At 45.1% G+C, this 27,958-nt stretch overlaps 2 protein-coding genes across 3 annotated transcripts; both read right to left on the bottom strand.

Moving 5' to 3' along the window:
- Positions 1–403: 403 nt before the first annotated feature.
- On the bottom strand, positions 404–14,383 carry LOC129838065 (mediator of DNA damage checkpoint protein 1-like). Its single transcript, XM_055904745.1, is given in 11 exon segments — positions 404–3,409; positions 5,446–5,571; positions 5,850–6,032; positions 6,361–6,522; positions 7,649–10,800; positions 11,030–12,198; positions 12,200–12,451; positions 12,602–12,680; positions 12,851–13,498; positions 13,970–14,117; positions 14,337–14,383. Coding segments are annotated over 10 exon segments (6,231 nt in total). The 5' UTR covers positions 14,106–14,117; positions 14,337–14,383; the 3' UTR covers positions 404–3,085.
- Positions 14,384–15,397: 1,014 nt separating this feature from the next.
- Positions 15,398–27,039, bottom strand: LOC129838071 (tubulin beta chain-like). 2 transcript variants are annotated; one of them, XM_055904755.1, is made up of 5 exons: positions 26,870–27,039; positions 17,331–17,439; positions 17,052–17,162; positions 16,680–16,924; positions 15,398–16,422 (listed from the first exon to the last, which is right to left on the bottom strand). In XM_055904755.1, exons 1-5 carry the CDS (start codon positions 26,924–26,926, stop codon positions 15,607–15,609), a joined length of 1,338 nt encoding a protein of 445 aa, XP_055760730.1. In that variant the 5' UTR covers positions 26,927–27,039; the 3' UTR covers positions 15,398–15,606. The 2 variants fall into 2 exon arrangements, with proteins under 2 accessions (XP_055760730.1, XP_055760731.1); XM_055904756.1 differs by lacking the exon at positions 26,870–27,039 and having other exon boundaries at positions 17,052–17,143; positions 17,331–17,410.
- Between the last annotated feature and the right edge of the window lie 919 nt (positions 27,040–27,958).

Genomic DNA, 27,958 nt, shown 5'->3' with positions numbered 1-27,958 from the left:
GTCGGAGCCGCTCGACTATTGTCGGTAAACACCGGATTCGATTGCCCCAAGCAAGGCAACGATTGCTTCTTGTTTGTCTTTCAAACTGAAGTGATTTATCTTCCTTATAACAAAACATTATAATAGCTGTATTGTGTATAGGCTATTCAGCTGAGAGGTAGGAGTGAAGGCTGAGTCGAAGGATTTAGTTCAACCTCAATATCTATGATGTATTAAAACATCCCAAAGCCCAGACTATGCCAGAATGAAGGAACAGAACACAAATAACATTCGTCCATTGACCGCCATTAATTGGCCTAAAAATACACTTAATGAAATGGTAGCCAAAATATTATAAAACAGAAACATATGGCATAAGAAATTTCCACCCCCGAAAAATACAATTTAACTAATCACGCAGAAGTTCAGTACATAAGGTTTATTGGTCGGTAAATAAAGACACATTTAACTCCTAGACATACAAAGATGTAGATGGACGAGCAGCATTAAAACAATCAGTTCAGTCCTTTCTCTAAGATTGAAGAAATGTCCCTTCAGCAATCACAGCTAGTGAAGACAGATACCTGGTATATTCATTACCCTCGCATAATATACACAATATATATATATGTACATTTGTTATCTTTATACAAAGGAGAGAGGATGGCTATTAATCAGTATACAGTTGAAATCGGAAGTTTACATACACTTAGGTAGGAGTCATTAAAACTCGTTTTTCAACCACTCAACAAATCTCGTTCACAAACTGTCGTTTTGGCAAGTCGGTTAGGACATCTACTTTGTTCATGACACAAGTAATTTTTCCAACAATTGTTTACAGACAGATTATTTCCCTTATAATTCACTGTATCACAATTCCAGTGGGTCAGAAGTTCAACAAAAACTAAGTTGACTGTGCCTTTAAACAGCTTGCAAAATTCCAGAAAATTATGTCATGGCTTTAGAAGCTTCTGATAGGCTAATTGATATCATTTGAGTCAATTGGAGGTGTACCTGTGGATGTATTTCAAGGCCTACCTTCAAACTCAGTGCCTCTGCGTGACATCATGGGAAAATCAAAAGAAATCAGCCAAGACCTCAGAAAGAAAATTGTAGACCTCCACAAGTCTGGTTCATCCTTGGGAGCAATTTCCAAATGCCTGAAGGACCCACGTTCATCTGTACAAACAACAGTACGCAAGTATAAACACCATGGGACCACGCAGCTGTCATACTGCTCAGGAAGGAGACGCGTTCTGTCTCCTAGAGATGAACGTACTTTGGTGCGAAATGTGCAAATCAATCCCAGAACAACAGCAAAGGACCTTGTGAAGATGCTGGAGGAAACAGGTACAAAAGTATCTATATCCACAGTAAAACGAGTCCTATATCGACATAACCTGAAAGGTCGCTCAGCAAGGAAGAAGCCACTGCTCCAAAACCGCCATAAAAAAGCCAGACTACGGTTTGCAACTGCACATGGGGACAAAGACCGTACTTTCTGGAGAAATGTCCTCTGGTCTGATGAAACAAAAATAGAACTGTTTAGCCATAATGACCATCGTTATGTTTGGAGAAAAAAGGGGAGGCTTGCAAGCCGAAGAACACCATTCCAACCGTGAAGCATGAGGGTGGCAGCATCATGTTATGGGGGTGCTTTGCTGCAGGAGGGACTGGTGCACATCACAAAATAGATGGCATCATGAGGTGGGAAAATGTGGATATATTGAAGCAACATCTCAATGCATCAGTCAGGAAGTTAAAGCTTGGTCGCAAATGGGTCTTCCAAATGGACAATGACCCCAAGCACACTTCCAAAGTTGTGGCAAAATGGCTTAAGGACAACAAAGTCAAGGTATTGGAGTGGCCATCACAAAGCCCTGACCTCAATCCCATAGAAAATTTGTGGGCAGAACTGAAAAAAGCATGTGCGAGCAAGGAGGCCTACAAACCTGACTCAGTTACACCAGCTCTGTCAGGAGGAATGTGCCAGGGGAGGCTTGTGGAAGGCTACCCGGGAACGTTTGACCCAAGTTAAACAATTTAAAGGAAATGCTACCAAATACTAATTAAATGTATGTAAACTTCTGACCCACTGGGAATGTGATGAAATAAATAAAAGCTGAAATAAATCACTCTACTAATATTCTGACATTTCACATTCTTAAAATAAAGTTGTGATCGTAACTGGCCTAAGACAGGGAATTTTTACTAGGATTAAATATCAGGAATTGTGAAAAACTGAGTTTAAATGTATTTGGCTAATGTGTATGTAAACCTCTGACTTCAACTGTAGATGAAAGATCAGGAGGAGGAGAGAAGAGACAGGAAGAAACAGATAAAATAAATATGACTGGGATAGGCAGTAAATGATCTCATGTATTTCTCTCTGTTACCTCATATTTACATCTTTTGTTATAAACAAATCTATTCAGAGCATTTCTCTGCATGTATATTCTCTACCCTCAAACATAGGAGTACATTTCCATATCTTGGGGTTGTTTGTCTTATCTGAGTGAATACGTTCTCAACTATCTAGTCTAGTTGGTCATACAGGTGGATGTCTCCTCTCACCAGCCTTTTACAGCTGCGTCCCAAATAGCACCCTATTCCCTATATAGTGCAGGGCTCTTTTCAAAAGTAGGCAATAAGGTCCCATTTGGGATGCTGCCATTTGTCTCTTGTACATCCGAATCCTCATTCTCCCCTCTCTCAGGTGTCTAATGGTCTCCAGCCCCTCCAGGGTAGTAGTACTGTAGTTACCACTCCTCTGTGGCCTGGACCTGCTACTGTTCACTATACAGGTGGAGGTGGGTGCTGCATGCTATCACACACGCCATCACTCACTCACTCACTCACTCACTCACTCACACACACACACACACACACACACACACGGGTGTCGTCTGTCTGCGGTCTCCTCTGGAACTATAATGCCTTCTCCCTGGCCCTGTAGACAGGGTCATATTCACATATCGGAAGAAAACAGACTAAAACAGGGAGGGATTGCCTGAACTTGTCCAACACTAGTTTTTGTTTTCTGTTGCATAATGTTTTGCTACAGTATGCACTAATGAATACCACCCAGGTGAATTTTGTTTTTCTGTTACGTTCTCTTCCTGCCACTGGCCTGGCCTTTGGCTCCTGGCTGGGCCCTGGGTTTGGGGGCTGAGAGGACATGGGTTACCAGGTCCACTCTCTGCTGTAATATACCAGTTAGCAGGAACTCAGCACTGAGGACGGGGAGAGAAGCAGAGAGAGCAGGAGCACAGAGAGACCAGTCCTCCCCACACGATATCACTAGGGTCCGGGCCTGGGCCTTCTGAGTGGAGGGCATCTTGGAGAGGAAGCGAGCTCCGCTACAGACGATGATGTCCTTCATCTGGGCTGGCTGAGGCAACACTGACCTGGTCACATGGACCTCATATCCCTGAGAGAGGAGAGGGCATGCTCTTATTTGGAGTTTCATTTTCCCTTTTAAATTTACAAATCAGTGTCATCACTAGGGCCAGTTTCATAAACAGGAAGTAAAAAGGAAAGAATAAGATAATATATAATAGCCTGCTTGCTGCTCAGTCAGAACTGAGCTTATGGGAGAGCTGCCCATTAAACACAACCACAACATTAACAGTTAATGCAGCTTGCCTGCCCTGCCTTCTCCAAAAGACCATCTGAGAAGTCTGGTCTTTATATTTAATACATTTGAAAACATTTCTAAATACCTGTTTAGTTTTGTCATTATGGCGTATCGTGTGTAGATGTAATTATTATTATTTATTTATTTAATCTTTTAGAATAAGGCTATAACGTAACAAAATGTGGAAAAAGTCAAGAGGTCCGAATACACTGTATGTACATATCTACCTCGTACCTCTGCACATCCATTAGGTACTGGTAGTCCTTGTATGTAGACAAGTTATCATTATTCATTATGTATCTATTATTACTTACACTGCTCAAAAAAATAAAGGGAACACTTAAACAACAGAATGTAACTCCAAGTCAATCACACTTCTGTGAAATCAAACTGTCCACTTAGGAAGCAACACTGATTGACAATAAATTTCACATGCTGTTGTGCAAATGGAATAGACAAAAGGTGGAAATTATAGGCAATTAGCAAGACACCCCCCAAAACAGGAGTGATTCTGCAGGTGGTGACCACAGACCACTTCTCAGTTCCTATGCTTCCTGGCTGATGTTTTGGTCACTTTTGAATGCTGGCGGTGCTCTCACTCTAGTGGTAGCATGAGACGGAGTCTACAACCCACACAAGTGGCTCAGGTAGTGCAGTTCATCCAGGATGGCACATCAATGCGAACTGTGGCAAAAAGGTTTGCTGTGTCTGTCAGCGTAGTGTCCAGAGCATGCAGGCACTACCAGGAGACAGGCCAGTATATCAGGAGACGTGGAGGAGGCCGTAGGAGGGCAACAACCCAGCAGCAGGACCGGTACCTCCGCCTTAGTGCAAGGAGGTGCACTGCCAGAGCCCTGCAAAATGACCTCCAGCAGGCCACAAATGTGCATGTGTCAGCATATGGTCTCACAAGGGGTCTGAGGATCTCATCTCGGTACCTAATGGCAGTCAGGCTACCTCTGGCGAGCACATGGAGGGCTGTGCGGCCCCACAAAGAAATGCCACCCCATACCATGACTGACCCATCGCCAAACCGGTCATGCTGGAGGATGTTGCAGGCAGCAGAACGTTCTCCACGGCGTCTCCAGACTCTGTCACGTCTGTCACATGTGCTCATGTGCTCAGTGTGAACCTGCTTTCATCTGTGAAGAGCACAGGGCGCCAGTGGCGAATTTGCCAATCTTGGTGTTCTCTGGCAAATGCCAAACGTCCTGCACGGTGTTGGGCTGTAAGCACAACCCCCACCTGTGGACGTCGGGCCCTCATACCACCCTCATGGAGTCTGTTTCTGACCGTTTGAGCAGACACATGCACATTTGTGGCCTGCTGGAGGTCATTTTGCAGGGCGCTGGCAGTGCACCTCCTTGCACATGGTTAACTTTTCTATTATTCCTCTATGTTCTTTCTCTCTCCATTGTTGGGAAGGGCCCGTAAATAAATATTTCAGTAGTCCACACCTGTTGTTTAGGATGCATGTGACAAATAACATTTGATTATACAGAAACCCCTTTTCTCAGGACATGGCTTTAGTGTGTCGTGTGTTTAACAGTCTATGGTGTGTAGTCGTAGATAAAAGGAGGCCATTGGGGACTGTGGATTGTTCACACAGTATGCAGAATCATTTCTGGGTTCCTGTGAGTCATTATTTGCCTAGCGCCTGCACTCTCCTAGGTGTGTGTGTGTGTGTTGCATATTTGAATAAACATGGATGGGAGACACAAAGATAAAAGCAAAGCAGGGAGCACGCACACACACAGAGTTGGGACATTAACACACAAACATAAAGGGATGAATTGGACAGATGGATGGAGGAGAGGGTGTGTGCGTACCTGTAGTAGAGGTTGGATGCTGGCGGTCCTCAGTGATTCCTCCAGACAGAAGCTGAACTTGTTCTCCTGCTCCCTGTCCTTCACCAGGTACCTGTCAGTAGGTAGGAAACTACTCACCTTACCACACTGAGAGAGAGAGAGAAGGTGTGTGAGGTGTTGGGAGGGGAAAGAGGCAGTGTGTGTGTGTGAGAGTGAGAGTGAGAAGGTGTGTGAGGTGTTGGGAGGGGAAAAGAGGCAGTGTGTGTCGGAGAGAGCGAAATAGAAAGTGCAGTAAAAAAAAAAAAAAAAAAAAAAACTAGGCTCTGACTCCAACCACCCCATTACACATAACAGGGATGTGCATTCTATTTTTACAATCTTCAGGTCATCCATCTTCACTTCCTGGTGGGGGGGCAGGGACTAACCTTATCCAGCCAATCGGTGGTGACGACGGGCACGCCACGGGCCACAGCACACAGGAACTTGAAGGTGCGTCGGATCCTGTCAGTCACCAGGTGGGTCATGTCGGCCACACCCTTCGCCAGGCTGCCCCCCAGACGAGACACCACCTTCCCCCCCTCCTCATCCACCACTCCTGTAAACAACACCTGAGAGGAGGGCGGTCAAAGAGAGAAGGACAGAAGGAGGGAGAGAGGGATGGAGAGTACAAGGCAGAGGAAGGGAGGGCTTTCAAAACCCACATACATGACTGTGCATCAGAGAGATTAAATGCTCTAACACACAGACACTAAACACACACACGGACACTAAACACACACACAGACACTAAACACACACACAGACACTAAACACACACACACACAGACACTAAACACACACACAGACACTAAACACACACACAGACACTAAACACACACACAGACACTAAACACACACACAGACACTAAACACACACACACACGTCCACTAGCTTACCTTGTAGGACTGCGTGGAGGCCCTAGCTCGGCCCAGTGTCCCAGGGGAGGAGAGAGAGGACAGGGGAGAGGCAGAGGAGGAGCGAGGGGTCTTGGCAAAAGGTGATGATTCCACAGGGGCCCTACGCTTACCTCTGCCATTACCTGTAGGGGTCTGGGGCACCTGAAGCAGAGAGGGGTAGGGGGTGGAAGAAGAGAGAGGGGGAAGAGAGGAAGTGGGAGGAGAGAAGCAAAGAGAAGGGGAAGAGAGGAAGAGAGAGAGAAAGTATCATTAGTCAGTAATACAGGGTGTATACAAACTGACAGTTATGCACATTGAACCACTTAATTAATTACTAGGGCTGTTATGCAAAGATGGCCAGTGTACTCCCATGGCTGAGGGAGAGAGAGATGTTCGTGTACTCCCATGGCTGAGGGAGAGAGAGATGTTCGTGTACTCCCATGGCTGAGGGAGAGAGAGATGTTCGTGTACTCCCATGGCTGAGGGAGAGAGAGATGTTCGTGTACTCCCATGGCTGAGGGAGAGAGAGATGTTCGTGTACTCCCATGGCTGAGGGAGAGAGAGATGGCCAGTGTATTCCCATGGCTGAGGGAGAGAGAGATGGCCAGTGTATTCCCATGGCTGAGGGAGAGAGAGATGTCAGTGTACTCCAATGGCTGAGGGAGAGAGAGATGTCAGTGTACTCCCATGGCTGAGGGAGAGAGATGTTTGTGTACTCCCATGGCTGAGGGAGAGAGAGATGTTTGTGTACTCCCATGGCTGAGGGAGGGAGAGATGGCCAGTGTACTCCCATGGCTGAGGGAGAGAGAGATGTCAGTGTACTCCCATGGCTGAGGGAGAGAGAGATGTCAGTGTACTCCCATGGCTGAGGGAGAGAGATGTCAGTGTACTCCCATGGCTGAGGGAGAGAGAGATGTCAGTGTACTCCCATGGCTGAGGGAGAGAGAGATGTCAGTGTACTCCCATGGCTGAGGGAGAGAGAGATGTCAGTGTACTCCCATGGCTGAGGGAGAGAGAGATGTCAGTGTACTCCCATGGCTGAGGGAGAGAGATGTCAGTGTACTCCCATGGCTGAGGGAGGGAGATGTCAGTGTACTCCCATGGCTGAGGGAGAGAGAGATAGATGCTTTGAGAGTCACTGAATGATATTAATTGAAATCCATTACTCTAGTGGGAAAAGACTGAGTCAGTGTATGAAGAGAGTGGAGCTGGATGTGGACAGAAATTGAGTGCATAGCTTTTCAAAGGCTTGTCTATCAGAAGGGAGCAGATGGAGAGAGAACATTACCACAGAATTAGAGTCCAAAACAGATTCCTCTTCTTTCTTTATCTGAACAGTTGACTGCCTGCCTCGGACTTTCCTCTGCACAGTACCAGCCTCTTCCATCTTTTCACTCTGTCCCTCCATACTCTTCTCCTCCTCTGCTATCTTTTTCACCTGTGCAGTGGAGGCTCTGCCCCTCTTTGCTGGAGTGGATGCAGGATTCTCCTCTTTCTCTCCTTCCTCTGCTGCCCTACGTCTCCCTCCCCTCTGAACCTTAGCTTTACCCCGGGGAACCTTGAACCCACTGCTCTCCTCCTCCTCTTCCAGCCCCTTCTTCCTCCCTTTCCCTCTCCCACCTGTTTTAGACTCCACTCCCTCTTCACTTGGAGTGTCCCCTCCTGCTGTTGTAGTGGTGGATTCAGGTGTGTTGTCTTTCTGTCCGCCTCGGCCCCGGCCTCTTCCATTCCCTCTAGGAGCGGGGGAGTCCTCGGTTACCTGGGCTGGAGTAGTTTCTTCATCTGCTACTACAGGGTCTGGCTCATTGGTTTTGTCTGTTTTCTTCTGCCCTCTAGTGGTACCACCAGCCTCCTGAGAATCAGCCTTCTCATTAATCTCAGGCTGTGGACCATAATCCTCTACTTTCTGGCTTCTCCTGCCTCTGGCTGTGGGCTTGGGGGCTGGAGGCTGCTCACTCTGCCTGTTACTGGGAGAGACAGACTCTGTTCCAGTCTTCCTCCTCCCTCTGCTCTGAGAGCTCATGCTAGCCGCAATACAGGTGGAGACCTCTGAGTTGAGGGAGCTGTGGGAGTTGGTGGAGCTGGAGCGAGAGCGGGTTCTCCTGGCAACAAACTGTTCGCTGGAGAGAATGTCCTGCACTGTGACCTCCAAAGCAGTAGGGGGAGCCACAACCGTCCCGACCAACGTCCGTCTCCTGGTGCTGTTGCGGGTGGGGTTGTCTGGACCAGGGGCTGGCTCTGTGGTGCTGGTGGTCTTCCTCCCCCCTCTCCCTCTGCTCCCCAGGGTGCCTATGCTGGATCTCTCAGAGCTGACAGAGTTGGAAGAGTTGGAGCGAGACCTAGTTATACTAGCTGGGACTGGTTCTGGTTGGCTGGACAGAATATCAAGTTCAGGTTGTGGTTCAGTTGTGGGTGGAACCGTGACGGTTCTCCTGGTGATTGCTCTGCGACCTCTAGTGGATGTTTTTGGCTCATTTTCGTTGTCTTTCTTTCTTTGTTTTTCTCCTTGTTCCTTCACTTGTCGTTCTTTAATAATCTCCTTTTCTTTCTCCTTGGCTTCCCTCTTTTCTCTTTCCTTCTTCTCCCTCTCCAGTTTTTCTTTCAGGTCTCTTTCCTTCGTTTCCCTGTCTAATCGATCCTTCTCTTCCTTGTTCTTCTTCAGTCGTTCTCGCTCCTGTTTTTTCATCTCTTCTCTTTCCATTTTTTCCTTCTCCAATATCTCTTTACGCTCTTTCTCCAATCTTTCATTTTCTGCTTGTTCTCCCTCCATTCTCTCTTTCTCCTCTCTTTCCACCCTCTCTCGCTCAAGCGCTTCCCTTTCCCTGCTTTCTCGCTCCAGTCTTTCTTGCTCTTCTCGTTCCTTCCTTTCCCTCTCAAGCCGCTCTCTTTCCTCCTGTTCCCTTTCCTCTCTCTCCATCCTTTCTGTTTCTCGTCTTTCCACTCTCTCCCTCTCTAATCTCTCATATTGTTCTTTAAGTTCCTGCTCCATCCTTTCTCTCTCCTGTTGTTCCTTCATAACCCTTTCTGATTCTACTTTTTCCTTCTGCAACCGTTCCCTCTCAGCTTGTTCTTGTCTTTCCTTTTCTATTCCCTCTTCCTCCTCAAGTCTTTCTTTTTCTCCCTCTTTCTGTTGTTTCACACTCTTTCTTCGTCTTCTCCCTTGCTCAACCACCTCCACCTCTTCTTCTTTCTCCCTCTCTCCCTCCTCAGACAGCACCTTCCCTCTCCTCCCTCTGCCTCCTGTGGTGTTCACAGCCTTTCCCTTCCCTCTTGTCTGTGTCTTTGGAGGCTCAGCACCCTCCTCTTCTTCCTCTCCTCCTCCTCTTCTACCTCTACTGCTGACACCGCTTGTCCCAGCCTCCGACTCTTTCCCTCGCCCTCTCTGAGCCCGTCCTTTATCTTTGGTGTCCTCCTCCTTCTCTTCCTCAGTGTCACAAGTACCCATAGGCTGAGTTTCAGCGGTGGAGATGTGGGAGCTGGTGAGGAACTCACTAGGTGGTGTCTCCTCCTCTTCTACTCTCCCTCTCTGGGACCTTGCCCTCCTTCTGGGTGATGGAGGTTTGAGTTCTTCCTCCTCATTATCCTCAGCAGCAGTAAACATGGGCTGGGTTTCAGCAGTGGAGAGGTAGGAGCAGACAGTCTGTGTCTCTTCCTCGTCTACTGTCTGTTCTTGGGACCGTCCTCTTCCTCTGGGTGGGTCTGGTTTGGCTTCTTCCTCATCATCACTCTCCTGGACCATGTCCAGAGTTTGAGCCGTGGAGAGGTATTGGTTGATCAGCACGTCACCAGTCTGGGTCTCCTGCTCCTCTTCCTCCCTGTCCCTCGCTCCTCCAGATCTCCCTCTCCTTATTGGGGTTGAGGGCATGGCCCCAACCAAATCTTCCTCCTCTTCCTCATAGGCAGACATGGGCAGGGTTTCAGTCGTATCAACATTAGACGTGGTGGGGGTCTCCTCTTCATCTTCCTCCTCTGTGTCACTGCAAGGCTGGGCAGCATAAGCCTGTGTTGCCTCCAGGACAAAGTCCACCTGCCTGTTCCTCCCGAACACCGCAGACCTCAGGCCAAGCTCCTCGCTCCCCCCTCCAGATCCATAGGTCTGGGTGGCCTCCAGGTCAGAATCCCCATCTGGGAAGCTGAATGCCTGGGTGCTCTCGGAGGCCTGGTCCCTGGCCTGGAGGTGGAGGTGGCTGCTGTCTGACAGACCCAGCTGGAAGGAGCCTCGGCTGGGCTGCTCCTCCTGGTCCTCCCCCAAGGAAGGCTCCAGATCGTAGGGCTGCGTAGCATCCGGGGTTGGTTCCACTGGAAGGCTGCTCTGATGGCCCTGGTTCTGGGCCTCCAACACAAATGACTGGGTTTCGGCCACCACAAAGTCATCGTCCTCCTGGCTGTCTGATGCAGAGCAGGACAATACTGCTGTAGGCCTCAGCACAGGAGGGAGAGCTGGGACAAAGGAGGAAAGGTAGAGAGACAGGTTACAAATGAACACGCTAGTTTCCACTGGAAATGTATTATCTCTTGTCAAAGTCTATGGCTGTGTCCCAAATGGCACCCTACTCCCGTTATAGTGCAGCACTTTTGACCAGAGCCCTATGGACCCTGGTCAAAGGCAGTACATTACATAGGAATCAGGGTGTGATTTAAGATGCAAACCATACAATCCATGACTTACGTCTGAAGGGGTCAGAGGGACTGAGGAAGGCCTGAGTCTCCATCTCCTCCTGTACTGACGATGCCAAAGGGGTGGAGCACTTCTGATGAGGGCCAGGGGAACCCCCCAGGGGGAGCAGCCCGGGGCCAGCTGCCCCCTCTCTGAGCCGACCTCCAGTCTGTCCCTGGCCTGCCTCCCCTGGTCCATCCTCCTCCATGTCACTGTCCATCCTGAAGTCACTGGGCTCACTGAGGTCCGACTCCGGGACCATCCCTGCTGGGGGCCGACACCGGGGGGGTTTGGGCTCCAACCTCCCCTCCTCAGCATCTGTGTCAGCATCAGAGTCCTGAGACCTGAGAGCGATTGTCGTGGTAACAGCACCGGTTATCGTTGTTGTGGGTGATGGAAGCACGGCCTGTCGCGACGCTAACACCGTGTCCTCCGTTACCGTGGCGACATTAGGAGGAGGAAGGTTCATGGTCTGTGTGGCGTCTTCCTCTAAGTCTGTGTCGCTGTCAGACCTGATCTCCAGAGGAGCAGCAGCTGCAGGTCCTACACTGGTGGGTGGATTAAGGAGCTCCGCTGTTCTGCTGCTGGCCGGAGGGGCAAAAGGGTTGTCTTCTTCATCAGTATCACTGTCCAAAAGGATCTCCTGGTGACCAGCAATACCTGTTCTGATCCCACTAGAATCTGATTCTGGAACTGTTTTGGAATGTGTGTCTGTGTCCTCCTCTTCCACATCTGTGTCAGTGTCTAGGTGGAATTCTACGGGCGGCACTGCAGGGGCAGAACCGTCTGGTTTCTCAACCGGATCCGATACGAAGGAGGTAACATTGGTAGCACTGTTCGACACAACAACATCATCATCCATGTCTGTATCACTGTCCAGGTGTATCTCTGTTTGCTGCACCACTGGGACAGAATCTACTGGTTTCCTCTCCACATCGGCTGCAGTTAGCATTAACTTAGAGTCACCGTCCATAGTATCTCCTTCCTCCACATCAGTATTACTGTCCATGTGGATCTGGCCTGGGTCAGAGTCTGTAGTAGGAGGTTCTGTTGCGTCTGGTGGCATAACACTGTTTACAGGTGCAGACAGCCCCATCTCCTCCTCTCCCTCTATGTCTGTGTCACTGTCCATGTTAAACTTGACCTCTGTAGACACCATCGGTGCAGATGGGGTTAATCTATCTCTCAACTTGACTGACCTGGTTCACCACTGACACATCTTCCTTTCCTCTTGTCCTTGTCCCAGTTTCCTTCTCTCCTAGTGCCTCTGTGCCTTCCTTCCCCTCCTCCTCGCTGTCGTCCACTATCACTTGTGCTCTTCTTCTCCTGGGATGCTGTCTCGGTCCATCCATGTCGCTCTCCTCCTCACTGAAGCTCACTACTTTCTTGGGTCTGTTTTTAGCAGAGGAGTGAGTGATGGGGCTGTCGTCCTCACTGTTAGACATTCAAGGAAAGGTGACTTCACTTTGAATACAAACACCCACTGTATACTACTATATATATTTATAGTTTAAAATATAATTCAATATTTAAGTTTTCAGTAATGATATCAGGTGTAAATGAATGGATGGATGGGAACTTTACCTCTCTGGAATGACTTTGTTTGTAGGACTGAGGAATGTAGAACAGGTGGGACTGGACATGTGGGAGTCAGAATCAGAGACTAACAGAGAAAAAGAGAGAGAACAAAAGAGAGAGAGGTGTAGAGCGAGAGAAGGGTAGAGAGAGGGAGAGGTAGAGAGAGGGAGAGAAAGGAGAGAAATAGATATTTACAAAACACTGCAACAAAGCTAGATCAGATTACAGCAAATGAAACAAGAAACATAATTTTACCAAAGTACTTTCCCCGTTTGTCTCTCCGTCCCTCTCGCTCTCCGTCGGAGTCAGACTCAGATTCAGGCACCAGTGTCCTCTCAGGCTGTGTGGGGGTTTGTTCCAACGACAGGGGTATGGCCCGAGTTTGACCCTTTCCACCCAGCTCAGTCGACGATGGTGCCCCCATCTCTCCATTGACTCCTCTACCCTCAGTCGGTCTTTCAGTCTTCGGTGTGCCAGTCTTTCGTCCCAGACCTTGGCCAATAGGGCTTCCTCTGAACTGGGCCTTCCTGTCTGGCCCTGTCCTCTTTCCCCTTCCAGAGTGTGCGTTGATCGGGTTCTGCATGTGCCCCTGTCCCCCCCTCTGGTCCACAGAGACATACTGGCAGGGGATGTCAGCTATTACCACACACTCTCCCTCGGTCAGTGCGTAGCGGACGTGAGGGGTCAGTTTGGTCCGGCCCTTCCTTGTCCCATTCATGCTCCCCAGGTCCCACACTAAAGCCTCTGTCTCCATGGTGGCACCGTTGCCGTGACAACGGTTGCCGTGAAACATTGAGATGGAGATGACAGTGTGTTGCTTGGATACGGAGAGGGCCACGAGGGGCAGGGAGCAGGAGTTTGGGTTTCGACCCAACACATTCTCTCCCTGGTAGAGAGGCAACTCTGAGAGAGAGGGAGGGAGGGAGGGGGGAGTATCAATAAAATACTGCTTTTAGCAGAAAATATAAACATGTCATAAACTAACATAATTTAATGAAAAACTTTGACAAACAAGTTTGTATATTTTTATATATAATTGTTTTCTTTTTTTATTTAACCAGGCAAGTCAGTTAAGAACAAATTCGTATTTACAATGAAAGTGGGTTAACTGCCTTGTTCAGGGGCATAACAACAGATGTTTACCTTGTCAGCTTGGCGATTCGATCCAGCAACCTTTCAGTTACTGGCAAAACGCTCTAACCACTAGGCTACCTGCTGAATATCTCAAATCTTGTGTTGATGAAACAAAGTAAGCGGGAAAGCAATGCATGCAACAAAATGCCAGAACTGCGAGATATTGTACAAGTCTAGGAGTATTTGTAAAGATTAAAATATTATAGAAAGGCTGGGGACATAACAGGGCTCTCTACTCACCAGTCTCTGAGATGTGTTCATTTTTTAACACCCTGAGTTTGGCCAGTGGCTCTCCTCGCTTCTCTTTTCGCATCTCTCCATCCTCCTCCTCTGACTCTTCCAATATTGAGTCATCGATCAGCTGTGTTGCCTCCATTCACCCTTCAATCTAAAATCAGCCAATGGAACAAAAAACATGGCAGTAAAACAGTAATTAGTTTGTCAGCTAAATTGTTATCGGGATGCACTGGCTGGCTAACGTTAGAAGATAGTTATCTAGCTAGCAAGCTAAGTTAGCAGAACGTTTCTAAATTTGACTATGACTCACTTACCATAAAGAACACATTTTTTATGGATATTCACTTTTTCTTTAAAACAGCAGACTTACAGTGCATTCTTTTCGAACAATGTGCATTTCCGGTAGAATATCTGCCCGCCTTTGGTGGGCGGGTTCATAAGATTATTGGTCGAAACGGCTGTCAGTTATGCTATTTTTTGTGATGATTGGGTAAAATGAACCTCGATCATCATAATTAAGGATTTGATTGGACATGAATGTTATGACTTGGACTTACTTGGCGCATCGGGTGACTCGAGAGTTGACATAAGGACCAATGGAATGGTCAAAAATGTTCAAACTCCGCCTACCCTGGATACCCGGCCATGCAATACGAATTCGACTATTTTTTACCGCGTTGGATAGACAAAGGGGCGTGTATCTCCACTGAAGCGCCTTTTCCTCTTTCGGAGCGGTCCAATGAGATTTTACTTTTATTATAGGAATAGGAGTGAATCTTTCCATTATTATTCGGATAGTTTGGGATCCGGTATCATTGGCATCAGTGTTTACACAGCCATTTCCCCTCTCTAGTGTCTGTTCTGTTATGAACGTGTAGTATTTGAATGCATTAAACTGTGTACGCATTTCCCAACTCATTAATGTTCCCTTATGTTGTTTCTTTTTATATTATAACAATTGAATGGGAAGAGTAAGAATTCTTAAATATACATTTCTGGCTATTGCACCAATACTAATATAGGCCTATCCTATTGTGTTCATGGATATTCATAGTTCTGTTCCATTTTGAGGCAGTTCAAGCCTTATTACTGCACTTAATCTTATCCTGATGCTACTCTGTTGTCATAGCGGGGAATAGCGCTGCTTTGGGCCTATAATATGTTTTCATAATGGAAGAATGTGTTCATGTGAGATTAATGTTATTCCAATGACATAACTAACGTTCCTCCTCTCTGGCCCATGATGATGGTATGCATCAACAGCCTCCCTAGTGTATCAAACTTTGTGACTCAAAGCACTCACAGTACTCAACAAAAAACAGATATCTTTCTATCTCAGATTTCACAATGTGGATGGAATGATAACTTGTAACATATGTCAGTCAAACAGTATGCCTATTGGCACAGGACAAATGAGGACAAGACAAGAGATGAACATTAGTTAATTTATTCACAGTCACAAGGGGTGTGTATAATTTTCTATAATACTTTCCATTAGATAAAAAAAATGCTCCAAATTGGTTTTGGGACCCCTTTAACTTTGTCTTGCTTCTAAGTTACTTTGAGTTTTTTTTCCCCATGTGGTTTCACAGCTTCATTTGGCCCTTTGAATACAATCTTCATCTTCAAAGCCCTGTCTTTTAAGGGTCATCGTCATCAGCCTCCTCCTCGAACTCTCCATCTTCCTCAGCGGTGGCGTCCTGGTACTGCTGGTACTCAGACACCAGGTCGTTCATGTTGCTCTCTGCCTCAGTGAACTCCATCTCGTCCATGCCCTCTCCAGTATACCAGTGCAAGAAGGCCTTGCGGCGGAACATGGCAGTAAACTGCTCAGAGATACGCTTGAACAGCTCCTGGATGGCTGTGCTGTTGCCGATGAAGGTGACAGACATCTTGAGGCCGCGGGGTGGGATGTCGCAGACAGCGGTCTTCACGTTGTTGGGGATCCATTCCACAAAGTAGCTGCTGTTCTTGTTCTGGATATTAAGCATCTGCTCGTCCACCTCCTTCATGGACATTTGGCCACGGAACACTGCGGCCACAGTAAGGTAGCGGCCGTGACGAGGGTCGCAGGCAGCCATCATGTTTTTTGCGTCGAACACCTGCTGGGTAAGCTCGGGCACGGTGAGGGCACGGTACTGCTGGCTGCCCCTGCTGGTGAGGGGGGCGAAGCCGGGCATGAAGAAGTGCAGACGGGGGAAAGGCACCATGTTGACGGCCAGTTTGCGGAGGTCAGCGTTGAGCTGGCCAGGGAAGCGCAGGCAGGTGGTGACGCCGCTCATGGTGGCTGACACCAGGTGGTTAAGGTCACCATAGGTGGGCGTGGTCAGTTTGAGCGTGCGGAAGCAGATGTCATAGAGGGCCTCGTTGTCGATGCAGAACGTCTCGTCCGTGTTCTCCACTAGCTGGTGAACAGAGAGGGTGGCGTTGTAGGGCTCCACCACTGTGTCTGATACCTGGAAAGAAAGAGAGAGAGAGAAAGAAAGAGAGAGATTAGAGAGATTAGAGTACTTTATATTATCTGCCTCATTAAGTACATTTGCATTGAAGCACTAGAAAAATGGTGTACAAAGAGGAAACATTCAATATACACACTATATCTTTTTTTACTGCAAGATATTAAACGCATTTGAACAATACACGTTTATCTGATAAATCAGTGCACAATTGGCCGCAGCGATCTGAATTGCAAGTACGGCTGAAATGACAGTACCTTCGGTGAGGGCACCACGCTGAAGGTGTTCATGATGCGGTCAGGGTACTCCTCTCTGATCTTGCTGATGAGCAGGGTGCCCATGCCCGACCCCGTGCCTCCACCCAGGGAGTGGGTGAGCTGGAAGCCCTGCAGACAGTCACAGTTTTCTGCCTCTTTCCTCACTACATCCAGGACAGAGTCCACCAGCTCTGCTCCCTCTGTGTAGTGGCCCTTGGCCCAGTTGTTACCAGCACCACTCTGGCCTGAAGGAAGGGGAGAAGGGAAGAATAGGAAGGAGAAGACATTTAACTTGTATTGTATATGAAACAAATCTAGTAATGATAATCAATAGCAACCATTAAATACAAAACAGGTTGTATGTCCACCTACCAAACACAAAGTTGTCTGGCCTGAAGATCTGTCCAAAGGGTCCGGACCTCACAGAGTCCATGGTGCCAGGCTCAAGGTCCACAAGGATGGCCCTAGGCACATATTTACCACCTCCATGAGAGACAGAGACAGAGGGGAGGAGGGAAAAGACATGAGGTGAATACTGTAGGAAACCATTACCAAAACAACTCTCCACCAGCATAGCCATATAGACTGGGTTAAATATGCTACATATTAAAATGTGGCAGGATCATGGCAATAGATTTAGGGGTGTTGTACCTGTTGCCTCGTTGTAGTAGACACTGATTCTGTCCAACTGCAGGTCGCTGTCTCCATGGTAGGTGCCTGTGGGGTCGATCCCGTGCTCATCGCTGATCACCTCCCAGAACTACAGACACAAAATTTTGTACATATGCCACACGTTTTATAGAGAGAGAGGAATACATAACAAACAAAGACTGAAGCATGAGCCGAAATGTCTGAAATCACTGTGTCACGCCCTGACCTTAGAGAGCCTTTTTATTTCTCTATTTGGTTAGGTCAGGGTTTGATTTGGGTGGGCATTCTAGTTTTTCTATTTCTTTGTTGGCCGGGTATGGTTCCCAATCAGAGGCAGCTGTCTATCGTTGTCTCTGATTGGGGATCATACTTAGGCAGCCTTTTTGCCACCTTTAGTTTGTGGGATCTTGTTTGTGTGTAGTTGCGTTCTGCACTGCATGTAGTGTCACGTTCGGTTGTAGTTTATTGTTTTTGTGTTCATTAAAATAAAATGCTGTACGCTTACAACGCTGCACCTTGGTCTGATTCTTCCGTCAATGAACGTGACACACTGTCTCTCTTCTTGTGGAGTATGATGAAAACAGGAAATTATTGGCTCACTAAACCAAATGTAACCAGTGCTTTACTTGGGATAAAAGAAGTGCAGGAGCTGTCTTTTTCCAAGACGGTCCAATAGATTATGTTCACAGAAATTTACAAATTACATAATGCTATAGAGACCTGATTATTCACTGTTATTCATAATTATTTTTGATGACTTCTCCATGAATTTTAACCAAATGTTCATGACTATTATTATAGCCTACATAAAAAAGTAAGCATTATTGACACTGGAAGACTGCTGTGTCTGATTCCATGTAGGCCTACCATCTCCTGCTGTTGTGCCCTTGATCAAGGCTCTTAACTCCCACAAAGTAGAACTGCACTGTTAGTTACATGTCAACATGTGGTCAACCCTCCATCTGGAGAGCTCCTGGGTGTTAAGGCTTGGCTTTTGATCCAGCCCTGAAACATTCAAATCTGCCTATTAATTAAGGTCCTGTTGAGCAGCTGATGTTAAGGCTACAAGGTGGTTAGACCGGGGTTTGAACAAAAACCTGCAGTAGCTATCCTGGAGGATGGTTGCCAACCTTGATATAAAATATTTCAACATTACAACCACATACTTTTGTCTTTATTAAATGATTCCCCCATTCAATGAATCGGGGATCAAATGGATAAGGTAGGCTACTTGAAAGCAAGTTATCTAACTAGACATGTTAATATATAATGCTCAAATATTCATGTTTCAGGGGAGATCTATGTACAGCAATTTCTTTTTCAATCAGGCCATTCTTAGAATATATTTAAAGTTGTTGCAATTACATGGCTACTGTTTAATAGAGGGAATCCCAGCTTTCCGGTGCAGAATTATTTAGGCTATCTACAGTACCGGTGGAAAGGTGACAACGACATGAATGCTTAGTTAGCTATAGTTAACTAGCAAGATAACTGCTACAAGTGATGTTTTGACTTGTCCATCTAGTTAATCTGTTGTCTGTCATTTTTTAAATATATGCTGCTGAAATGTCGCGATCTCTCTCAAGCACCCGCTCACTCGCACACACATACACGCACTGAAGGGTCATTCTGATAATGGCTGATATGTTGATTTCTAAGTGATTGATAATATTTAAGTGTGCCTTCATGAATTCCATTAACAAAAATTATTAAACTAATTTCCATGACCTTACAAACCCTCATTTAACAACTTTGAACAGCGCATCGTGTGCATTCAGGTTGGCTCATTTTCAATCTGCACAGTCTCAAACAGCCTACGGTCACGCACAGACTGGAGGCAAATGAACAAACCGGATTCAGGAAATGAATGGTCACTATCCATTGCTATTCAATGCAGATACTGCCTATATTCCGCTTTGATCAATGTTTTTGGCATCGGTGTGTGAATCTGGATCAGCGATAGGCTACTTTGTTTTGTAGAGGAGCTGGATCGCAATTTCCCAAAAATTAAAAGTACCGGTACGGCGCTCTGGACAACTCCGGCCCAAATCAAGCACGGAATGTAACGCCATAGAGTGATCAATTCACTGGCGGACAGGAGAGGAAATTGCCTCAGGCTTCACACCAGCAAGCGCCCTCATGAGCTGGGCATGAAAAAAATATTCCATGATTTAAAAAAAAACTGAGCTTTCTTATATCGCTCAGATATAAAACAGACACTTCAAAACATACTTTCCTCTTATTAAATGTTTGACTATCTTTATAAATGTTTTGAATATCTGTTTTTACATGTATGCATCAGTTATTCAATGCGTGTCATTGGGCTAATAGCAGTAAGGCCAAATTCAATGTTTCTTGTACTGAACAAAAATATAAAGGCAACATGCAACAATTTCATTGATTTACAGAGTTACAGTTCATAGGTTTAAATTAGTCAATTGAAATGAATTCACTAGGCCCTAATCTATGGATTTCACATGACTGGGAATACAGATATGCATTTGTTGGTCACAGATACCTTAAAGAAAAATGGGCCTTACAATGGGCTTCAGGATCTCGTCACACGATTTTTTTGCATTCAAATTGCCATCGATAAAATGCAATTGTGTTCGTTGTCCGTAGTTTATGCCTACCCATACCATAACCCCACCGCCATCATTGACACTTGCAAACCGCTCACCCACACGACGCCATACACATGGTCTGCGGTTGTGAGGCCAGTTGGATGTACTGCCGAATGATCTAAAATGACGTTGGAGGGGGCTTATGGTAGAGAAATTAAATTATCTGGCAACAGCTCTGGTGGACATTTCTGCAGTCAGCATGCCAATAGCATGCTCCCTCAAAACTTGAGACATCCATGGCATTGTGTATCAAAACTACACATTTTAGAGTGGCCTTTTATTGCCCCCAGCACAAGGTGCACCTATGTAATGATCATACTGTTTAGTCAGCTTCTTGATATGCCACACCTGTCAGGTGGATGGATTATCTTGGCAAAGGAGAAATGCTCACGAAGAGGGATGTAAATAAATCTGTGCACAAAATTTAAGAGAAATACATTTTTTGTTCATATGGAACATTTCTGGGATCTTTTATTTCAGCTCATGAAGCATGGGACCAACACTTAACATGTTGCGTTTATATTTTTTTATACCTACAGGCGTCCTAAAATTCTAAACTAAATAGCTAAATGATCCTTGGTATGACAATTAAGCTAACAATTCCATGTTAGCTTAATAGAAACCCAACCCTGGGCCCATAGACTATTTAGTAGAAGACAGGTGCTGCTGATAATACTGCCATCGTCTTCGAGGCAGAGGACATGTATGTGTAGCCCATGTATCTGATGCTATGAAGCAATAAAGATTATGGCATGTCATACTCTTTTTGTCCAGACAGCATCAGATACATGGGCTACATGTAGTAAGACAGAGGGGTGCTGTTTTGCTCGCTTAGATGCTTTCTCCGGCGAGATAGTTTGTCACTTGCGAATTGAAGAACATTTGGCAGTTGCACAGTGCACTGTTCAGATGCTGGAATTATTTTGAATGAATTTGCGAAGGTAACCTACTTTTGAAAGTGATTTGTTAGATGAAAACATCATGACTGGTTGTGTTCGTGGCACATTAAAAGGTAATACATTTTTACAGTTAAATTACATGTCCTTACTATAAATCCATAAATAGACTGGCCTCTTCCTGGGGCCTTCAAATCATTAAGTCGGCCCTGGGTCATTTTAAATATTCATAGACTGAGATAGATGGCTATAAGAGTGTTATTGGAACAGAGGAGGCGTTTAAAAGGAACTGTGGGGAGAGAACACAAAGGACACGCAGATCTTTTCTTAGACAAATATGAAAATTAAATCCATTTGCTGGCAGTCAGAGTTAATTGAGAAAGCTAATCATTTCTAGATCTGTAATCGTGTCTAGTTCACCCCTTGAGGAGTATGATTGCATGTTTGTGTGTGTATGTGTGTGTGTGTGTGTGTGTGACCTTCTGTTTCAGATATTTGTTTATGTTGGTGTCTCTGCTAATTTTCTGTAAACAGCAGCATTAAGGGAGGATTTGGGATAATCTGGATAAACAGTCTGTATAGCAGATCAGTAGTTAAGAGAGATTTGAGGGTACTCAACTGTCTGGACTCAATTTACAGTTGCAATCAGTGTTTTGATAAACCATGTAGGCTCAGGCAATATGACCAAGTGACCTTAATCTGAGAGAGAGAGAGAGAGAGTCAGAGAAAGAGGATGAGTGAGGGACAACCATAGATAGATGGTTATCAGAGAGGACTGAGAATAATTGGTTTGAAAGAATGGGGACAATGACCAGGAAAGCGCACAGTGCCACACCCACTCTACTATGCCTTCAACTGTGCTGTCAATCAGATCCGGCCAGTGGTCATCCAACCCATGACACCCTAGAGCAGGGGTGTCAAAGTCAAATGGACGGAGGGCCAAATAAAAAATTTAGCTACAAGCCGAGGGCCGGACTGTTCGAATGTTCATTGAAAAATTTTTAAATGACGCATATAGTCTAGTGAACCTAATTGAACCTACTGAAAACCTAACAAATATATTCCAATATGATCAGATAAATAAAGCAATATTTTCTTATGGCTCTGTCAGTAATCTTTAATTTTCAACAGACACAAAAGACAAATTTCCTTTATATAAAAATCCCCATAACATGAACATTAAATGAAAGAAACCGGTATTCAAGGCACCATCAGTAGCCTATATTTTCTATTTTAGCAAAAGTGGGCTAAATTTACTTCAAAGAAAAAAACAATAATAGCAATTTTCTATCATCCACTCAACTGAAATATTTTTAAAATATAATTGGATTGAAATACAATAAAATAAAGTGCAAAAATCTATTAATCAAAAACAACACTTTGTTTAAGGAGAAGTAACATGCAGTGAAAACAAATATTAAACTTTAACTTTTAAACTTGAACTGAGTAAAAACTCTAAATATGTGATTGCACAGTAATGTTCACTTGTTTGAGGTTGAGGGTGATACTTGGTGGTGTCCCATCTTTTCCACAAGTTCATCAATGTTCGGGGTAAGGCTCTGAGCTGAGGAAATCCTGGTGAAATCCTGGTGTTCATCCTGGAGGTGTTCAGCAGTAAGTCGACTTCTGTGTGATGTTTTGTTCAGGTTCATCAAAGAAAACAGTTGTTCACACAGGTATGTGCTGCCAAACATAGACAACGTTTGAGCAGCCTGGATGCGCAGCTGGGGCATTGTGTCGGGGAGGAAACGGGCGAACTCCGCAGCACCCACTGCCGCATATTTTGCCCTCAGTGCATCATTGCATTGGAGGTCAATCAACTCCATTTGGAGGTTTGGTGGTGAGCTTTCCACGTCAACAGCAAATGGGTTACTGAGCAGTTCCAACCTGCTTTTTTGTGCTTCAAAGTCAGCAAATCGGCGTCGAAAGTCAGCGGCAAGCATACCTATTTTATCAGCCAACTGTGCGCTCGGGAACGCACTGGTAGAGAGCTTCTCTTTCATGGTCTGGCAGCTGGGAAAGTGGCTCAAATTTTCTTTCCGCATCTGCGTCTCCCACAGAGTCAGTTTGGTTTTAAATGCCTTCACTGTACTGTACATATCAGAGATGACATGATCCCGACCCTGCAGCTGCAAGTTCATTGCATTCAGATGACTCGTAATGTCACACAGAAAAGCCATTTCACACAGAAACATTTCGTCTCGGAGTTGTGTTGTGTCTTTCCCTTTGCTGTCCAAGAACAGACAAATCTCCTCACGAAGCTCGAAACATCTTTGAAGCACCTTTCCCTGGCTTAGCCATCGCACCTCTGTGTGATAAGGCAAATCACCATGCTCCGTTTCTAACTCCGTCAGAAATGCCTTGAACTGGCGGTGATTCAAACCTTTGGCTCTGATAAAGTTAACTGTGCGCGTGATGATGCTCATTACATGCTCCATTTTCAAGGCTTTACCGCACAACGCTTCCTGGTGTATGATACAATGATAAGCTGTCAGCTCACCTGTCGCGTTTTCCTCTTGCATCTTTTCCCGTATCTTCGCCACCAGTCCGCTCCTGTGTCCACACATCGCAGGTGCTCCGTCGGTTGTCAAACCCACGAGTTTTTCCCAAGGCAGCTCCATCTCATTTACACATCTTGACACCTCTTCATACAAATCATGCCCCGTAGTTGTGCCATGCATAGGACGTAAAGCCAAAAACTCCTCTGTCACGCTTAGGCTGGAGTCCACTCCGCGGATGAAAATTGACAACTGGGCAATGTCAGAAATGTCGGTGCTCTCATCCACAGCCAAGGAATATGCAATGAAATCTTTTCCCTTTTTCACAAGCTGCTCTTTTAGATTGATGGACAACTGGTCTACTCTCTCGGCAATGGTGTTTCTGCTCAGACTCACATTTAAAAAGAGTTGCCTTTTTTCTGGGCAAACTTCGTCACAAACTTTAATCATGCAGTTTTTGATGAAATCCCCCTCCGTAAATGGCCGGGCTGATTTAGCGATCTCTTCTGCCAAAATAAAACTGGCCTTGACAGCAGCCTGGCCTTGTGATTTGGCTTTTTTGAACAGAGCCTGTCGAGATTTGAGGCCTCGTTTTAATTCCTCTGCCTTTTGTAGCCTTTGTTCCATGTCCATATTCTTGTTTTTGTCCGCGTGTTTCGTTTCATAATGTCGTCTCAGATTATACTCTTTCAGTACCGCCACACTTTCTCCACACAGAAGACACACAGGTTTTCCAGCTACCTCCGTGAACATATACTCCGACTCCCACCTTGTTTGAAACCCCCGGTTCTCAGTGTCCACCTTCCGTTTTGCCATTTTTGATGGGTATCTGAAAGTTAATTTTACTGTGATGCTGACGACTGCTGTGCCAATAAATATTGAAATGAAGCAGCCTACTGCTCGGTGCGTCACCGTTGCATTGTGGGAAATGTAGTATTGGTGCGTGTAAAAGATCTGCGGGCTGCCGGCTTGCTGCGGTCTGCGGGCCGGTTCTAATAATAAATCAAGATCATCCCAGGGGCCGTAAAAAACCTTCTCGCGGGCCGGATGTGGCCCGCGGGCCTTGACTCTGACATATGTGCCCTAGAGGGTAGCGTCCTCTCTGTCAGGCCACCAGTAATGTTATTCTAACTAACGCTTTACTAAACTAACAGTTACATGGACACCAGCGAGGTTCACTGTCCATTGAAGTAGCTTACACTACCGTTCAAAAGTTTGGGGTCACTTAGAAATGTCCTTGTTTTTAAAAGAAGAAAAAAAATGTCCATTTAAATAATATCAAATTGATCAGAAATACAGTGTAGACATTGTTAATGTTGTAAATGACTACTAATTTCGAATGGAATATCTATATAGGCGTACAGAAGCCTATTATCAGCAACCATCACTCCTGTGTTCCAATGGCACGTTGTGTTAGCTAATCCAAGTTTAGCATTTTAAAAGGCTAATTGATCATTAGAAAACCCTTTTTGGATTATGTTAGCACCGCTGAAAACTGTTGTTCTGATTAAAGAAGCAATGTTTTGCGGGTACTATTAATGAAACTGCCAGTTGAGGACTTGTGAGGCGTCTGTTTCTCAAACTAGACACTCTAATGTACTTGTCCTCTTGCTCAGTTGTGCACCGGGGCCTCCCACTCCTCTTTCTATTCTGGTTAGAGCCAGTTTGCGATATTCTGTGAAGGGAGTAGTACACAGCGTTGTACGAGATCTTCAGTTTCTTGGCAATTTCTTAGCATTCATTTCTCAGAACAAGACTAGACTGACGAGTTTCAGAAGAAAGTCCTTTGTTTCTGGACATTTTGAGCCTGTAATCGAACCCACAAATGCTGATGCTCCAGATACTCAACTAGTCTAAAGAAGGCCAGTCTTTCAAAAAGAAGGACATTTCTAAGTGACCCCAAACTTTTGAACGGTAATGTACATTCAATGTGGATTTCAATTGAATGTGAAATTGTATTGATCTCAGAGACATACGATGTATATGTATGACCTAATAGTATCAACAATCTGTACACTGGAGCAGCTTCTTGACCAAGTCTCCCTACAAAAAGAGATTCCTTGTCTCAATAGGACTTCTCAGTCTAAAGAAAAGTTGAATGAAAAGAATGGACTGTGCCATGACGTAATCCAAAGAAAAATGTTTTATTCATAGGGCACCTCTCTCTTTCTTACACACTCCCCTTCTTGTCCATCACTCTCTCACTCTTTCTTCTCATCTCTGTCTGTCTCTCTTTCTCCAGTAGTATCAGATTATATCGGTGTTGAACCCAGTGACTTCACCGTCTGTTACGTCAGCTGTTACGTCAGCTGTTTCCTCTGTCTGTATGTCCCTCCCACACCCCATCCGCCCCTAATTTGGTTAGGGGAGGACAGACATTGATTAGGATGAGGCGGGCAGTGCTACTGTACGGCCCTGCTTTTAAGTGGACATTATTAAAATCAACGGTAGCAGACTGAAACGGCTCTGCCATCATGATAATGATGAGCTATACTGTATGTCTGAGGAAGGAATGACCTTGGTATGGTTCTGTGGCTCTAGAATGACCATGGACCTAGGGTAGTCATGACAACCTTAACCCTGATACAGAGAATATGGATTTGATTGGTCTAACTGGACCATTATGTCCTCCATTGTAAGCCTATATGAGCTATCAACCAAAAAGACTGTCAAACAGTTTCACCCACAGGCCTATGAGAGACTGGGTGGGGTTGGGGTACTTCTATCTGATGATGTCAAGGCTTATTGTACATGGGAAATTGACCTCTAACACAAACCAGTCACACCCTACAAAATAAAAATATTATCTCAAAGAGAACAAAGCAATGTCAACATTTTGTCTCTCCAATTTGGAAAAGCCCAAACAACTGACAGACCTGTCAAATTGTATTTTATTCTCTTTCCATCATTGTAAATGATGCACGCCCCACTCTTCTCAATGCTCTCCTGCACCACCTCACACACACCAATGGAAAACTCTGTCAGCCTCTACACAGCCCGCTGGAATAAATCGAATCGATATATCGATCCAGTATCTGAAGGAAAACATGTCATTTGGCTCTTGCGCATAGCAGGCTACATTAATAGATGTGATTGTCTTGAACGCAAGTTTTTCACATATGCGAGGCAAAGGGGCAAGTCACCATTTCACAGTTTGACAAGTGAAGAATAGGTTGATTTCAGACAATAATGCGAGAGCAGCTTTAATGCGATCTGGAGACGTAGACACGCCAGAGAACCCGGTTAGACCGATAATCCTAGACAATTGCACACCGCAATTCCACACAGTGGCTCACAGAGACGTACACACGCATACATTTATCAGAGTTCTTAATTGTGGAGTTACAATACTTTAACAAATGGTAGCTATCACAGGTAGTTTAATAGGGTGAATGTGACTGGATGATTATCCATTCTTTGTAGTAGTTTTCAGTTGTGTTGATTAATTTGAAACAAGTCTTTACTATATTACAGACAGTCATTCAATAAACAATTAGGATGATGAATGTATAGGTTCTTACCTTGGCACCAATCTGGTTACCGCACTGGCCGGCTTGGATATGCACGATTTCCCTCATGTTGACAGGTAAAAATGTCGAGACACAAAGAGACAGCGAACCATGAAGACCCAACCGAACTAGTGTGGTCAATGGTTTTGATAATCTGGACACGAGAAAGCTGCCAGCAGCACAAACAATGATGTCACTTTCATATGGTAATGAGGAAACTTCAAAATAAAAGGCCGCATTTCAAACATTGAAATGTGGATAACTCATTCAAAAGATATTACATTTTAATCACTGGACACTTCTATTGTAACAAGAAAATGCAATGAGTAATTTGAGAAAAAATTATATCAATTTTAAAAAAAAATAATATTCCAATAATGAAAAAATACAATGTTGACATTGGTATGTTGAGAATATTGGGCTGTAGAGAGAGAACTTGTCTACCTGTCTCAGCTAAAGTGGGGTGGAAAATACTCAGTAGGGTCTCTACTAACCAAATGTGTAGTTTTGGAGGGGATTGTGTCGTACATACCCAGCAACACACCTTTAAATAGTCTGGTACTATCCATGGTTCTGAAATCTATTCCCAAATTTAAAAAAAAACACAAATGTCAACTTTTTTTTGATCAAAATGAAATCTAATTTATTTACAAGTTAAATGTAATGAATATTAACCAGGCTGTTAAGACAGTATAATCAATCACACATTCTGAACAACAATGGAGAAATGTATTTACAAGTTGTAGGACGATATGTGAGTCTTATCTATTCAGGTTAGCAGTATACAGCAAAGGCATAGGACTATTCCTAGTTTTAAAAAATTATAACAAAGGCAAGATTATTTACAAGCTATTTTGTCATGATTATGGATCAAGGTCAGCAGAGGGTCTTTTTGAAGAGTTAAAATGTACTACAAGAGACAACAAGACTACATGGCTAACAGCACACAGTATAATCAAGCTTTCAGAACAACAATGGAGAACATTCTTTACAAGTTATAGGCCTCTATGTTTTGCTTTTTCTATCAAGGTTAGCAGTATACATTAAAGGTCCATTAACTAAGTTTTCTAAACCAATAACAGAGACAAGATTGAAAGATAA

Source organism: Salvelinus fontinalis, chromosome 38 (genome assembly GCF_029448725.1).
Source record: "Salvelinus fontinalis isolate EN_2023a chromosome 38, ASM2944872v1, whole genome shotgun sequence".
Classification (NCBI taxonomy): domain Eukaryota; kingdom Metazoa; phylum Chordata; class Actinopteri; order Salmoniformes; family Salmonidae; genus Salvelinus; species Salvelinus fontinalis.
The sequence above is the reverse complement of the archived record's forward strand: the minus strand, read 5'-3'. Positions and strand labels throughout refer to the sequence as shown.